Raw genomic sequence first — 17442 nt, 5'->3', positions numbered from 1 at the left:
GAGACAGTCCAGTATATACATATATATAGACGTATATATATATATATATATATATATATATATATATATATATATATATATATATATATATATACATTCTTGATACACACTGCTCGCCTTGATACATACTGCTCGCCTGATCAAGTATACCGCGAGAGCTAACTGTGCTCATTGTGATAGCTGTTTACATTCCTCCGGATGCTAACGCTAGCACAGCGCTAAACCTCCTGCTCGCTGCCATCAACAAACAACAGCTTGCACACCCCGACGGAGCTTTCATTATCGCTGGCGACTTTAATAAGGCATGTTTAAGGACATTTCTTCCAAAATTCTTTCAACATGTGAACTGTGCAACAAGGGGTGAAAAAACTTTGGAACGCGTTTACAGCAACATCAAAAACGCATACAAAGCGTCCCCCCTCCCCCACCTAGTAAATTTCGATCACCTATGCCTATCCCTTACACCCTCATACACCCCCATCCGAAGGAAAACAGAACCTGTAACGAGGACAATACAAACGTGGCCTGAGGGAGCCCTCTCCAAGCTGCAGGACTGTCTTGATCAAACTTGCTGGGAAGTATTAGAACACCATGACCTCCAGAAATTCACTGACACTGTTTTATCCTACATCCGATACTGCATGGATGAAGTCACAGTATATAAAAAAAACAAAAACTACCCAAATCAAAAACCCTGGATGTCCAGCGAGGTGCGCACCCTCCTCAAACACCGCAACACCGCCTTCAGGTCTGGAGACAAGGCTCTTTACGGGGTGGCCAGGGCTGACCTGAAGAGAGGCATCAAGAAAGCAAAAGCAGCCTACACAAGGAGGATCGAGCACCTCTTCGCTGGAAATGACCCGAGGAGGATGTGGCAGGGCCTTCAACACATCACCAACTTCAGAGGCCACAACCTGGCAACTGTTGAGGCTGAGGCTTCACTAGCTGCTGACCTTTATCAGTTCTTCGCTCGCTTTGAAGCTGGAAGGCCACAAACAGCCACATCACACCCACCAACAACCAGCAGCAACTCCCTCACATTTCAGGAGCACGAAGTTAGGCGTGCGCTGAATACCATAAACCCCAGGAAGGCAACTGGCCCGGATGGAGTACCAGGGAGGGTAGTCAGGGACTGTTACGATCCGCTGGCTGGGGTCTTCACCACCATCTTGAACCGGTCCCTGTCACAGGCGACCGTCCCACCTTGCCTCAAAACCTCCACCATCATTCCCATCCCCAAAAAGTCAGCAGTGGAAAGCCTCAACGACTACAGGCCTGTAGCTCTTACGCCTGTGGTCATGAAGTGCTTCGAGAGGTTAGTGTCCCGGCACATCAAAAACTTAACCGTTAACACTGTTTGTGTCGGCTGAAAAAATTGATAATTAATAATTAATAATTATTTCATAAGCAAGGTACAGACAATATCAAATTATTTATTATATTTACAGTTTCATAAAATTGAGATATATTTACGAAATGTATAATGAGCTAATGTAAATTACAATATTTAAAATATTATGATATTATTAATAATTACTGGACTGTCTCAGAAAATTAGAATATTGTGATAAAGTTCTTTATTTTCTGTAATGCAATTAAAAAAACAAAAATGTCATACATTCTGGATTCATTACACATCAACTGAACTATTTCAAGCCTTTTATTATTTGAACATTGCTGATTTTGGCTTACAGCTGAAACTCAAAAATCCTATCTCAAAATATTAGAATACTTCCTCAGACCAAGTAAAAAAATAATTTTATAACAGCAAAACTAAATCAAACATTTGAAAATGTCCATTGATGCACTCAGTACTTGGTTGGGAATCCTTTTGCACGGATTACTGCATCAATCCGGCGTGGCATGGAGGCAATCAGCCTGTGGCATTGCTGAGGTGTTATTTGCATTTGTAGGTCTGGTGTCTTTCATCTTCTTCTTAACTATACCCCACAAATTCTCGATGGGGTTCAGGTCAGGGGAATTAGCAGGCCAATCAAGGACAGTGATGCCATGGTCAGTGCACCAGTTACTGGTGGTTTTGGCACTGTGGACAGGTGCCAGATCATGCTGGAAAATGAAATACTCATCTCCATAGAGCTTTTCAGCAGATGGAAGCATGTAGTGCTCTAAAATCTCTTGGTACACAGTTGCATTTACTCTGGACTTGATGAAACACAGTGGACCAACACCAGCAGCTGACATGGCTCCCCAAACCATTGCTGACTGTGGGAACTTCACACTGGATTTCAAGCAACTTGGATTTTGCTCTTCTCCAGCCTTTCTCCAGACTCTGGCGCCTTGACTTCCAAATGAAATGCAAAACTTGCTTTCGTCTGAAAAGAGGACTTTGGACCACTCTGCAACTGTCCAGTGCTTCTTCTCCATAGCCCAAGTCACACGCTTCTTCCGTTGTCTGGAGTTCAGAAGTGGCTTGACCATGGGAATACGGCTATTGTAGCCCATTTCCCGGACACGTCTGTGAACTGTGGCTTTTGATACCTGGACTCCAGCTTCAGCCCACTGTCTTTGAAGCTCCCTCAAATTCTGGAAGCAACTCTTCTTCACAATTTTGTTAAGGCTGCGGTCATCTCTCTTGGTTGTGCAGCGTTTCCGGCCACATTTTTCCCTTCCAACAGACTTTTTGTGGATATGCTTTGAAACTGCACTCTGTGAAAGGCCTGCTCTTTGAGAAATTTCTTTTTGTGTCTTACCCTTCTGATGGAGGGTATCAATGATGGTCCTCTGGACAGCAGTCAGATCAGCAGTGATTTAGTTAACTGAACCAAGCTGAGTGTTTTTAAGGCTCAGGAAACCCTCGCAAGGTGTTTCGAGTTAATTAGATGATTCAGGTGATTAGTTGAATAGCCTACTTGTATACTTTTTCATGATATTCTAATATTTTGAGATAGGATTTTTGAGTTTTCTTAAGCTGTAAGCCAAATTCAGCAATATTAAAAGGCTTGAAATAGTTCAGTTTATGTGTAATGAATCCAGAATGTATGACATTTTTGTTTTTTTAATTGCATTACAGAAAATAAAGAACTTTATCACAATATTCTAATTTTCTGAGACAGTCCAGTATAGTAAGAACATCAAAACTTTACCAGGTGATTACTCTTGTGCACATAAAAATAATTAAAATTGATGATACATTTTACTTGAATTAAAATATCTCAATATTGTAATTGAAATCAGTATTGCAAAAGAATCTATGGAAAATTGTATTTTCTAGTGATATATTTGATACCATAAATCCATCAGCTTGCAGCGTTTTTGTAATAGGCACATCCATATGAAATAATAATTTTGAATGAATTGCATAGTCAATTACCTGCGATGTATGCCGATGGAGATTTTTCTGTGAATAAGGACGCGACTCCTTTATTGGATACAAGCATAACAGCGGCGTTGTCAGCAGCAAAACACACTAAATTATCCCAGGGAATGTTGTTCGAGTTAATTTCTTTTTCAATAATCTTAAAAATGTTCTCGCCCGTCGATGCCGTGTTGCATTCTCTCAACGAAAGAAGCACTGACAGAACTTTTCTTGTTTGGTTATCGAAGAATCGTACACAAATTGGATAAAGTTTTACATTTTGTAGTCTGTACTTTCATCAGACATGCTAAAGGGCGAAGATTTGATGACATTGACGATGCTTTGTGATGATTCTTCACCAAGGCACCAAGTTTTCGTTCTCCCAATACAATATTTTTTAGCTATCTTAGAATCGGGAAACATTCTACTGAAAAGCGGTCCCATGTGGTCAGCCATAGCGATTGGAACACCATGTTCAATTATCGCTTCAGTAAATAACACTTCGGCATTTGTGACGTCCAAAGAATTGGTTGGGGCAACAAAAAAAGTGGAGATTTTGCCGCTGGAATTACTGTCATTGGCATGTGATTTGTGTTTTTTTTTCGTTCCCACGGGGTCTTTAACGTCGCTAATTCCTCCATGACCCACAGAAAAGTCTTATCTACACAGTGTGCAGTTCGCGTAATTTTCACCTTTTCTCTATCTGAAAATTACTCCAGGGAAAGCTTTGGAATATTCTTCACGAAAGCACTGTAATTTTTGTTTCGGTTTCACAATGGTCTGCACTTTTTCTCCAGTAGATTCCATGATCTATTCAAAGCACCGTGACCAACATCTTGGTTCCTTCTCGCTGCCAATTAAACAATGGCGGTGCTCCAATTGAGCTAAAAATAAACCTTGCGCATGCGCAGATGACTGGCATTGCCGATAGCCTTTGTTTGAAATGGTACTTCGCGATCTTGCGGTGGAATGTTTTTCATTCTTTATTTGCGATTTTTTTTAAGGGGAAAACCGTAGTTTTTGTAATGCAACCGTATCAAGAAAACTGTACTCATTACGGCAGAACCGTAGTTGTTGGCAGGTATGCAAACCTGAGCTTTTGCTTTTGTAGTGTATGCTGTCGTATCTGACTGGGCCAGAGCAGCGTGCGGTAGCCGGACCCTGATGAGTCGTCCACTGACTCGTCCTGCTGCACGTGTTGTGTACAAATCGTCAAAAAAAAAAAATCGAACTTCTTACTTTGACTTTAAACTGCCCTCCCCTAGCGCCCCCTTCTTCCTCACCACCTACCCCCGGATCTTTCCAACCTATAGATGAGCGAAAGTCCTTTTTAAAGGAAAACAGGATTTGTTTTAAGTGTAGTGGATCAACAAAACATTTTGCAAAAGACTGCACAGTGAAAATAAAGTGTAATGAATGTGGCAGTGAAAGACATTTGTCAGTGTTACACCCAGATCCAGTTCCAGCTGAAAGTTTTGAAGCGGACAAAAATTATGGCGAAGAGAAGCAACCTACTCAGGATGTAGAAGTTGTCTCAAAATGCACCGAAATATGTGGAGATGCAAACAGCCTGCATTCATGCGCAAAAAAAGCCCTGTAATAGTCAAGAGGCATGAGAGAACAGGCAAAAAAATTGTATGCAGTGATTGATGAACAAAGTAACCATTCTCTAGTCAACTCAAAGTTTTTTGAGCTTTTTAACGTCAAAGCACACTCAGACCCTTACAAGAACAGAACTCGCTCAGGAGTTTCAAATAATGTTGGCTGGACAGCATCAAACTTTATGATTGAGTAGGTGGAAGGAAGTGTAAAACTCCCCCCCTCCCAACTGTAATTGAACGTGACATGATGCCGGATGATAGGAGAGAAATCCCGTCCCCGCAAGTGGTTATACAGTACCCACACTTGCAGAAGATTGCAAACAAAATTTCCCGAGTGTACTTATCCTCTTGCTGTTAGGTACAGATGTCATACAGGTACACAAAGTGAGACAAGTAATAAATGATCGTGTATCATACATGAGCCCATGCAACATATTTTGAACTCTAACAGTCAAGTGATTTGAATTGTCAATTAGTCACCATAGCTACATCCTGAATGGGAAAAGTAAGTGATAAATTGGGACACTCACTTTTTGAGAAACAAAAAGATGACAACAAACCAGCACTATCAGAAGATAGAGCCTTCATTGACATCATGGAGCAAGAAGTGTGAACACAAGTAACAGTTGGGTGGCACCATTGTGTATATATATATATATATATACAAAACTGCCTAAAGATAGGTGTGCTAAACTTGTGGGATCATATTCAAAAAGACTTGAGGCTGTATTTGCTGCCAAAGGTGGATCAACAAAATATTAAGCAAAGGCTGTGAATACTTATGTAAATGTGATTTCTTAGTTTTCTATTTTTAATAAATTCAAAAAAAGTTAAAAAAAAAAACTTTTTCACATTGTCATAATGGAGTATTTTGTGTAGAATTTTGAGATAAGAGATTAAATTAATACAATTTGGAATGAGGCTGTAACATAACAAAATGTGGAAAAAGTGAAGCGCTGTGAATACTTTCCGGGTGTACTGTTCTATTCTATTCTATATGTCAGGGGTCGGCAACCTGTGACACACCTGGGGTTAACCTTTGACACGCGAGCGCACGGCAAAATAATGTTGTTGTTTTTTACTTGACCACTCGTGGTATGGTTGACATATGAAAAGGCATTAGTTTATCCAATTATCGCGTTTTTTTAATATACAATGGTACCACCCAACTGTTACTTGTGTTCTGGAACACTTCTTTCTCCATGATGTCAATGAAGGCTCTATCTTCTGATAGTGCTGGTATGTTGTCATCTTTTTGTTTGTCAAAAAGTGAGTGTCCCAATTTATCAATTACTTTTGCCATTCAGGACGTAGCGTGGACAGATGACTAGAGCAAACACAGACCCTAAAAACCTTTGTCGCTGCTAAAAAGCTTTCTAACAAATTGCTCACTGAATAGCAAATCGCGGAAAACCATTTACTGATGGTGAATATTTTAAAGAAGCGTGTGTGTGCGCGCGCGTGCGTGTGTGCCTTCTGCATTGCTGCTGTTATTTCAAGTTTTGATATTTTCTGCAACAAGATATCATTGATGAATGGTATGTTAGCTGTCCATAGCACTTGTTTTTTTTTTATTGTAGTTTATTGTTGACGAAGAATGGTTGATTCTGGTTAATTCTTGTGGTAAAAAGTTGAAGTCAAAATGGCTACAGGCCTTTTCACATTTGTTCACATTCTTATTTTTTAGTCAATTGATGAACAAGAATAGTGGAAGATAAATGGTCAGTTATACCTGTGTGCCGCTGGAATTTTATCTTTCCAAAAATGTAGGCCATTATTCAGTATTTTTGCACTCTTCAGATGAGGTCATCAATAGTCCTCCATATCAGTAGGTGGCAGTAGATTTTCATATACTTTTTATGTACTAATTATCTGATCTTGAGGTAGCACAGTACATTTAATAACTTAATTTGTTTAACAAAGCGGTTTAAGTTTGTACTGTAAAAAATAAAAACATAAAGCACATCATTCTTTTTTATATTAAGTATTATTTTCTTCCTTTTATATACTAATTATCTGCTTATGAGGTAGTACAGTGAAATATTTGACACAAACATTTTTTGATGGACGGTGTGACACGGAACTTTTTCATAAATAAAAGTGTACCTTGGTTCAAAAATGGTTGAAAAACAGTTATACGATTAAAATGTCTATCCATGTTGTATATTTGGACTGGTGTAAAATGTCAGCTCTGTTGGATATTAAAAAAATGTGCGAGTCATTAACCTTGGTGTGGCACACTGATTTACAAGGAAATTTGAAAGTGGGACTCCGCACCGAAAAGGTTGCTGACCCCTGATATAGAGGTGCATAGATATAGAGGTACATAGATATAGATATATATATATATATATATATATATATATATATATATATACCGAAAATTCCGGACTATAAGCCGCTACTTTTTTCCCAAACGTTCAACCCTGCGGCTTATTCAGTAATGCGGCCAATTTATGTAATTTTTCTAACGACCGCCAGCGGCACTCGAATGCAAAAGGTAAGATTTAGACCGGTGGAATATATGCGCCAAGGAAGACTGCAACTTCTTGGCTTGTTCATAAATTAAATTAGCGTAAACATACCCTCATCACGCAAAATGCAAAAAAAAAAGGCACATCAAAAAATCCACCATCACCAACGGGTTCCGAAAAGCCGGTCTACTGCGTGACGGAGAGGAGGGCACAGAATCAGGAGTGGATGAGACTTCCAGCGACAGTGACAGCGCGAGTGAGGCTGCGAAAGCGTAGGACGACGTCTGTATGACAAAGTTTATTTCCGACACTGAGGAAGACGACTTCGATGGCTTCAGTTCTAAGGAGGAAGATGAGGGCGGTTTACTGTGATTTTTACAAGTACGGTATGTTTTTTTAACAGACCTGTTTACTGTGTTGCGAGCGTGTTGCGAGCGTGTTGCTGGCGTGTTGCTACCATGAACTGCCCTGTCACAGGCACCGTTTGGGATGAAAGTTATATTATTATTATTAAAGCTTTGAAAACTCTCTCGGTGTACCGTCTTTCTTTGTAAATATGTGTAACCATGTATAATATGTATTTGCAACTGTATATTTTTGTAATGTATTTATTTTACACACTTATTCTGATATGTTTTGCACAGGCGAATAAAAAAGAAGGGGCGGAACAAAAGCGGGATGACGGGAAGTGGGGTAAAGGTGAGACCTGTTTGTGGACGCGGCGGACAATAGTGGATATATATTTTTCCCACCCTTACATTTGGAAATATACACTCTTTTCCTTGGATTACTTTCAACGGGACCCGGACTCTGCAGGTCTGCATCAAACCTTAAGTACTGGTATCATTTTCCGTTCATTTTGCCGGCTGTGATTTTTGGACTGTGTACTTTAATGAAAGACATTCAGTTTTGATCGCGGGACTTAGTCAGGTTTGGGTTAATTTTGTGTTTCTGTTACATTTTATTAATGTGGGCGCATGCGGCTTATATATAGGTGCGGCTTGTGTAAGTACAAAATCGGTTTTCCTCTTAAAATGTGGTGGATGCGGCTTCTAATCAGGTGCGCTCTATAGTCCGGAATTTACGGTGTAATATATACATATATATATATATATATATATATATCAACTATTCTTGGCAGCACGGCGGCGCAGTGGTTAGCGCATGTGCGGCACAGTTCTGAGGTCGTGGGAACCTCCTGCGTGGGTTCAAATCCAGCTCCCGGCCTTACTGTGCGGAGTTTGTATGTTCTCTCCGTGCTTGCGTGGGTTTCCTCCGGGCACTCCAATTTCCTCCCACATTCCAAAGACATGCATTTCAGGTGAATTGGCCGGTCCAAATTGTCCCTAGGTGTGACTGAGCGAGTGAGTTGTCTGTCCCTGTGTGCCCTGCAATTGGCTGGCAACCAATTCAGGGTGTCCCCTGCCCACTGCCCGATGATTGCTGGGATGGGCTCCAGCACCCCCGCGACCCTACTGAGGATAAGCGGTGCAGCTGATGAGATGAGATGAGAACTATTCTTCATCAACAATGAACTGCAATCATCAACAATGAACTACAAGAAGTGATATGGACAGCTACAATACCATTCATCAATTAAATCTCATTGCAGCAAGGGAGAAGGCTACCTGAAAATAAGTGCAACAGAAATACAAGCTGGACAACAACACTGACACACACACATACGTGTGTGCGCACACACACACACACACACACACACACGTATATATATATTAAAAGGAGACTTTAGGTCCTTGGTCAAAACGTTTCTAAATAGCAGGAACACATATTGTACAGTGCCTTTTGATGTTTTTGGTAGTTCTTCTTTGTAATTTTTGTCTACAAATGACTTACTGTTGTTTTCTGTTCTTTTTGTTGTTTAAAAAGAAACTATTTGGCCCCCTTGAACTTTGTGACCTTTTGCCACATTTCAGACTTAAAACATTAAGATATAAAACTGTAATTTCTTGTGAAGCATCAACAATAAGTGGGACACAATCATGAAGTGGAACACACTTGGATTGTATATTTTAAACTTTTTTAACAAATAAAAAAAGAAAGAATGGGTGTCCAAAATTATTCAGCCCCTTTATTTTGAGTGCAGCAAACTGTCAAAAAGTTCAGGGAGGATCTCTGAATGATTCAATTTTGATCTAAATGACTAATGATGATAAATGGAATCCACGTGTGTGTAATCAATGTCTCTGTATGAATGCACCTGCACTGTTATAGTCCAAGAAGTCTGTTTAAAGCGAAGAGAGCATCGTGAAGAACGAGGAACACACCAGGCAGGTCCGAGATCCTGTTGTGGAGAAGTTTAAAGCTGGATTTGGATACAAAAAGATTTCCCAAGCTTTAAACATCCCAAGGAGCACTGTGCAAGCAATAATATTGAAATTGAAGGCGTATCAGACCACTTGAAATCGACCAAGATTGGGCCGTCCCCCTAAACTTTCAGCTCATACAAGGAGAAAACTGATCAATGATGCAGCCAAAAGGCTCATGATCACTCTAGATAACCTGCAAAGGTCTAGAGCTGAGGTGGGAGAATCTGTCCATAGGACAACAATCAGTCGTATACTGCACAAATCTGGCCTTTATGGATGAGTGACAAGAAGGAAGCCATTTCTTTAAGATATGCATAAAAATTGTCATTTAAAGTTTGCCACAAACCACCTGGGAGACACACCAAACATGTGGAAGAAGGTGCTCTGGTCAGATGAGACCAAAATCGAACTTTTTGGTAACAATGCAAGACGTTATGTTTGGCGTAAAGCAGCCCAGCTCATCACTCTCAACAGACCATCCTCACAATCAAACATGGTGGTGGCAGCATCATAGTTAGGGTCTGCTTTTCTTCAGCAGGGACAGAGAAGATGGTTAAATTGATGGGAAGATGGATGGAGCCAAATACAGGATCATTCTGGAAGAAAACTTGATGGAGTCCACAAAAGACCTGAGACTGGGACGGAGATTTGTCTTCCAATAAGACAATGATCCAAAACATAAAGCAAAAGCTACAATGGAATGTTTCACCCAAAATTATATCAAGGTGTTAGAATGGCCAAGTAAAAGTCAAACGCAATCCAATTGAGAATCTGTGGAAAGAACTGAAAACTGCTCTTCACAAACGCTTTTCATTCAACCTCACTAAGCTCGAGCTGTTTAGCAAGGAGGAATGGGCAAAATATCAGTTTCTCGATGTGCAAAACTGACATAGACCCTAAGCGACTTACAGCTGTAATCACAGCAAAAGGTGGCGCTATAAATAACTTTGCACACCCACTTTTTAATTTTTTATTTGTTGAAAATTTTTAAAATAAAAATTGAAATGTGTTCATGATTGTGTCCCACTTATTGTTGATTCTTCACAAGAAATCAATGTTTTATTTCTTGATGTTTGGAGTCTGAAATGTGGCAAAAGGTCACAAAGTTCAAGGGGGCCAAATAGTTTCGCAAGGCACTGGACATTATGTATATATATATATATATATATATATATATATATAGGTATATAAATGCACTTACTTGCATTCTGTTGTGTAGAAAATGTCACTGTGTATTCCCTCTGGTGAATCCCACATCAAAACCAAATTCATGTTTGTGGAGATCAGACGAACATTTCTGGGTGGGCTGAGGACTGGTGAAACCACTGCACAGTCAAAAAGACGGATGAGGTTTAAGAGTAATAATAAAAATAATATTAGTGTCCAACCACTTATCATCACAAGGGTCATGAAGGTGTTAGACCCGATCCTCAGAGTAATATTACACGCGTAGTCGTGGATTTCTTTACTTTTAGGAATTTTAATGGTAAAAGTAAGAAAACGACTGTTTCAAATACAGCCCAAATGCCAAACGAAACGCCCAAAAAGATAAAGGAAGCATTTCAAGCACAGAAAATAATAGATGAATGGATGGGTGCATATAAATCCATTATAATGGCTAAGAATAAGTAATGTGTATATATATACGCTGTATATATATATATATATATATACGTTAAATATCTTAGCCAAGATGTGTGAGTGCCATCCAGAGTGTTTGTGTGTGTGTGGTTAAAGTAGATGACACCATGAGAACGTTATTGGGGCAATGTGGGCACACATGGTGCCATCCGCAAGTGTCACCAATGACAATCTGCATTTTGCTTTTGAAATCTGATGCCACAGTCCTTAGTGACAATATTGCAAGACAATACTTTTCCACTGTATATTTTGCATCAGCATGATGTTCCTTTTCGTGAGCATTACTTCTCACTTGCATCTGCATTTTCTGTATTACTCCAGAAAACTGAATAACCAATGTTGCCATCGTTAATGGTCATCCATCCATCCATCTATTATCTGCACCGCTTATCTTCAATAGGATCGCTGGGGTGCTGGAGTCCATCCCCGCTATCTTCGGGCAGTGGGCAGGGGACACCCTGAACTGGTTGCCAACCAATCGCAGGTCATACAGGGCCAGACAATTCGCCAGCTCATTCCCACCTAGGGACAATTTGGACTGGCCTATTAACCTGACATGCATTTTTTTGGAATGTGGGAGGAAACCCACGCAAGCACGAGGAGAACATGCAAACTCCACACAGAAGGTTCGATCTCATGACCTCAGAACTGTGCTGTACACGCGCTAACCACTGTGCCGCCGCACTGCCCCCTTAATGGTCAAGTGATCATAAACACTACTCAACAAAAACCTGAAAAATCCCTGTAAATGATGACTTGTGAGCGAGGGTCAAAGTTAACTGCCAATGACGCTGAACGCCACTGGCATCTTTCTAATGGTGCCTTTTTACAGCCAATGTGCAATAACAAGGGGACAAAATGAACTCTAAACTTTCTGTCCTTCCGGGCAGATTGTAGATGCCTAGGCTATGTGTTAGGCTAGCACTATTGTTCGAGCTTTCACTATAGATGGCATAATTTCCAAGAAAAGTCTGCCAATAAAAAAAGTGAACCTGACAAGTTTGATGGACATTTGTTACAACCCTTCTATTCATAAAACAAAAGATAAGGATTTTGATGGATTTGATTGACTAAGATTACGGGTAAAAAAAAATGGTTTTGTTACCGTTCCATCTTGTAATTGTTTTATCTGTGTGTTTTACCATACCCATGACCATTGATGATTTAAAAATATTAGTGCTTAGTAATCAATACTTAATTTTAAAGTAAAACCAAACTCAGTTTTGCTACCGCTCTATCTTAAAATACACACGTGTATGCTTGTGAGCATGTTGTTGTCAAGAGGACAGTAGTAGTGATTATGTTGGGCAAACTTCTGGTTATTGTTTTTTCAAATAGCCGTCTCCAAATAGTGATCTTGAAAAACATTTGAGCTGTTGTAGTTAGGTGCTCTTAACTTCCCACTACTACTGCAATCAAAATGCTAAAGTGTTTTTGTTGTTTTAGGGCAGTGCTTGTCATTTATATTCAGTCACGCCCCCACCCTCAGAAGAAGAAAACCTCTCGCAACCCCTCAAGAATTCTGTCTCCTCATCCGAGTTAATTCTTTTTTCATGGGGTCACTTGAGGGTCTGCTCAACTTCGTATCTACACTTTATACTCAATACATACAGTATACTCTTTGCTGTATGTAATGCATGGAGGTTAAACCAAACTCTGCCAATGAGAGCCCTCCTGCCTCCTAGTGTATTGGAGGTGCTTTAGCACTTGATTCTTTGGAGTCATTAGGTCATACGCGCCAGTGCGCCCCCTTGATGTAGCATTGTTTTTTTTTACTTTTTAGCTTTATTATTTTGTGAATATATTTCTTCGTTTGTGGTGACTTTACAAGTCGGTTACTTTTCCCTCTTGGTGAAGAAGATTTTGACCATTTTGTAGGAGCTGCTGACATTAATTTTCTTGCTAATACAGCCACCAGAATTAGAAATAAACAACAGAATTTTTTTTAATGTACTATTTCTTGCAATGGGAGACTGATTAACACGTCAGCCTTACAGTTAAGACATCAAGGGATCGAACTCAGCTACTAGCCTACCTGTGTGGCGATTGAATGTTTTACCCCTGCCTAAGTGTTTTTTTTTTCTCCGGGCACTCCAGTTTTCTCCCATATTCATGACATTTTTTTGGGTGACTCCACATATTGTCCCTAGGTATGGGTGCATAATCCAACATCGGGTGTCAAACCATTCCATTCTCAATCCCACAGTTGTATTATGCTACTGTCAACTAGCTGTCAACGACGTGTAGGCCCAAAAGACGTGGTCATACTGAAAGGAAGAACAATGGAGCGTATCCGAGCTGGGCTTTGATACCCGCATGCGAATATGGACTGGGACAAGCTACCGGACAAAAAAAAACAACAACAACAACAAAAAAACCTTGATTTCTTCCCCCGATTTTTCCCCTGAAATCAGGAGACAATGTCAGATAACCCATTAATCTATTTCAAATATATAATGTAAAACTAACCGCATTCAATAAGTTCTTTGTAAACAAGCATGTGCAGCCCCACAATGAAAAGGTCCAGGGTTCGATTCCAGCTACTGCAGCCTCCCTGTAAGAAGATTGCATGTTTTTCCCTGTGCCTGCGTAGGTTTTCTTCGGTTTCTCTCACATTCCAAAAACATGCATGTCAGGTTAATTGGCCAGTCTAAATTGTACCTAGGTGTGAATGATTGTGTGAGTTGTTGTCCCCTGCCCACTGATGCTTGGGATGGGTTCCCTAGTGAGGATGAGCAGCACAGAAAATGGATAGATATTTATTAGACATCTGAAAAACTTTAATATTTGAATTGCAAATTATAGTATGGTTTCAGGAAAAAAAACATTCTACAACTCTGGCATTCTTTGATCTTGGAAATATAACACATAAAATAAGCTATATTACGTTGGTATTTTACATAGTTTTGGAGAAAGTGTTTGATGAAATAAATCACAATATACTATTTAAGCTATAGCAATAACAGAATACGAGACCTGGTCGATAAAAAAATAACACTAACTATTGTGAGGCCTGGGCGATCAAACGAAAATAATAAATAATTATCGTCATCTGTTCATGCTAGTTATATTCATGCACAAAGTGCGAAGTTACATTAAACTTGCGTCTTCCTCAACACATATATTCCACCTGTTTTACTCATACCTTTACTGCTTGCTCGACCCTGGCAGCCGTTAGAAATAGGCATAAATTAGCCGCATCATTGCATTAGTCGCGGGGTTGAAAGCTTGGGGTAAAAGTACCAGCTTATAGTCCGAATTTTACGGAATGTGATGTATCATCGAATTTAAAAAATAGTCTATTTGCTGACAACACTACAATATATGGCGCGGGACAAAACTATTGCAGGCATAAATGACAGTGGAATTTGACAAAGTAAGAGAATGGTTAGATAAAAACAATAGTCAATGTATCAAACACAAAGAATTTGGTATTTGAAAATCCCAAAACGACCTTGAAATACAGATAAAGATAAGTAATGTTCAGATAGAATAAAGTTAATAGGGTTTAGGTTGAGAGATTTTTAGCAATGATTTTACCCGGAGACCCCATTAAAATAACAAACAATACAAATTAGCAAAGAATATTGAAATTAAATATTAAATGCAGACAAAGTTGACCAAATACCCTTAATCTAATTTAATTTTCAATAATTTGCCCTACTTAGGTTATTGTATAGAGGTTTAAGGATATACAGCACGTAAACAGCTAAATAGAATGGCTCGTTATAGTCATAACACTAGGTAAAAAAATCCCATAAAAACGAACTGTTAATAAAATCCAACATGTTCATTTTTGAAGATATAATATGATGAAGGGCAGCACGGCGGGGCAGTGGTTAGCGCGTGTGCGACACAGTTCGGAGATCATACCTCCTGTGTGGAGTTTGCATGTTCTCCCCGTGCTTGCGTGGGTTTCCTTCGGGCACTCCGATTTCCTCCCACATTTCCAAAACATACATGTTAGGTTAATTGGGCGGTCCAAATTGGCCCTAGGTGTGAATGAGCGAGCGAATTGTCTGTCCCTGTGTGCCCTGCGGCTGGCTTGCAACCAGTTCAAGGTGTCCCCTGCCTGGGATTCAGCACCCCCGCGACCCTACTGAGGATAAGCGGTGCAAATAATGGATGGATGGATGGATGGATGAAATCCCTGTTATTAGTATGCAAAGCAAATAAGCATCAACTCAAGTCAAGTCATTTTTTTTTGTATAGCCCTTAATCACAAAGAGTCTCAAAGGGCATAGTTGAATAGTTGTTTCCCAACAGAGCAGAGACAATCATCATCTCAGGGAAATCCATAAATTCCAGGTCTAATAGTCTCATACGACATTGAAAAGCCATTGTGCCACACAAAAAACAATTTGTTAATGAAACGATTTAGATTAGGGGTCTCCAATGTTCCCCATAGGACAGCAGAGGTGCCTGCAGACCTGTTCTGAAAATAGTTCACCAGTGCGGGGTTATTGTGATATTCTATCAATCTATCCATCCATCCAATTTCTTCCACTTATCCAGGGTCGGGTCGCAGAGGCAGCTGGCTCAGCATGGAAGCCCAGACCTCTGTATCCTCAGCCACTTCATCCAGCTTATCCGACAGGATCCCGAGGCGTTCCCAGGCCAGCCTAGAGATGTATTCTCTCCAGCGTGTCCTGGGTTCCCCGGGTCCTCCTGCCGGTGGGATATGCCCGAAACACCTCCTGAGGAAGGCGTCCAAGAGGCATCCTTATCAGTTGCCTGAGCCACCTCAACTGGCTCTTTTCAAGGTGGAGGAGAAGCGGCTGTACATGTTTTCTGATTTTCTTGTAAAATTATTTCTTAGTGGTTGACAGAGTCTATTTAACCCTACTTCCAATAATTACCCAAGTAATATCATAACAACAACATAGTAACAACATGAAGAGTTGATATTTCAGAAATGCATATCAAACTAGGCACCCTTTGTGCTAATTAATAACACAGAGTTGCTTTAAACTTGAAAAATGTTTTGGGGTTTTTTTAACCGTTAGAAAGTTTGTAAGAAGGCACTAAGAATTACACACGGTTCCTTAAGGTGTTGTATTCTTGTATTGAGCAAGTATTTGTGTGCAAATATTTTTTTTTTCCTGTTGTAAACAAATGATTTATGCCGTTTTTGTGTGCTGTGCTTAAAAAAAAGCCTCTAACACAAACCAGCCCACTGAATAGTTCCCTCGGCAACGTTATTAAGTAAAACCTTTATATGCAAAGGAAAATGAAAACAAATAATGACTATTTACCTGTCGCTCCGCATAATGTCAAAAATACAATGACAGTATTCGAAGTATGCGATGACATTTCAAAAGGCTTTTTTTCATCGGATTGATGCAGTTCGACGCGTGAAGTCATGCGCATGTATCTTATTATTCGTCTATTCTACGGTGACCTTGCGAGAAGCAGAATTTTTGGTTTCTAGCAGAGCCACATGAAGTACGTGCTTTTATGAGTCGCCCCTTCTGTCTTGCCAGTTCAACCACAAATATCTATAGAAGTCTAGATAAATTAGCGCGCTGGAACAGCACGCTGACTAGTGCCTACTTGGCGGCCATATTGGTCTGGTCAACATTTGCGTTCAGGCAATGTATGTACATTGAAAACGAACTATACAGTAATTTTCTCATTTTACAACCAGATAAAATAACTATGTATGTATATATATATATATATATATATATATATATATATATATATATATATATATATATACACACACTTCAGAGGGTCATCAACACAGTCCAGAATCGTTGGTTGCTCTCTACCCAGTCTGGAGGACATTGCCTGCACTCGCTACCTCACCAGAGCAGAGCACATCATCAAGGACTTTTCTCACCCCGGCCGCCACCTCTTTGACCTGCTGTCTTCCCGCAAGCGCTACAGGTCACACAAAACAAAAACACACAGACTTAGAGACAGTTTCTTCCCCTGAGCCATTACCACCCTTAACACACGCCGCACAAAAAACTGAAACTCTTGCAAACACACTACCTCATACAGATGTAAAATTGTGTTCATGCCTATGCTCACTTTGCACAATGTTGACTATTTTTGCACGCATATTACACTAATAC

The 17442-nt window shown here is 39.9% G+C and overlaps 1 protein-coding gene across 1 annotated transcript in view; it reads right to left on the bottom strand.

Moving 5' to 3' along the window:
* Window positions 1-16854, bottom strand: part of LOC148353434 (interleukin-10 receptor subunit beta-like) — a 44924-nt gene extending 28070 nt beyond the window's left edge. Inside the window, exons 1-2 of the mRNA XM_088352190.1 lie at window positions 16615-16854; window positions 10920-11043 (exon numbers count right to left, since the gene is read on the bottom strand). Coding sequence (XP_088208316.1) covers window positions 10920-11043; window positions 16615-16729 — 239 coding nt within the window. The 5' untranslated portion in view covers window positions 16730-16854. The remainder of the gene's footprint in view (window positions 1-10919; window positions 11044-16614) is intronic.
* Between the last annotated feature and the right edge of the window lie 588 nt (window positions 16855-17442).

This window comes from Urocampus carinirostris, chromosome 14, assembly GCF_059441175.1.
Source record: "Urocampus carinirostris isolate Australia breed hairy pipefish chromosome 14, RoL_Ucar_1.0, whole genome shotgun sequence".
In the NCBI taxonomy this organism is placed as follows: domain Eukaryota; kingdom Metazoa; phylum Chordata; class Actinopteri; order Syngnathiformes; family Syngnathidae; genus Urocampus; species Urocampus carinirostris.
This window is presented reverse-complemented; position numbering and strand designations above follow the sequence as displayed.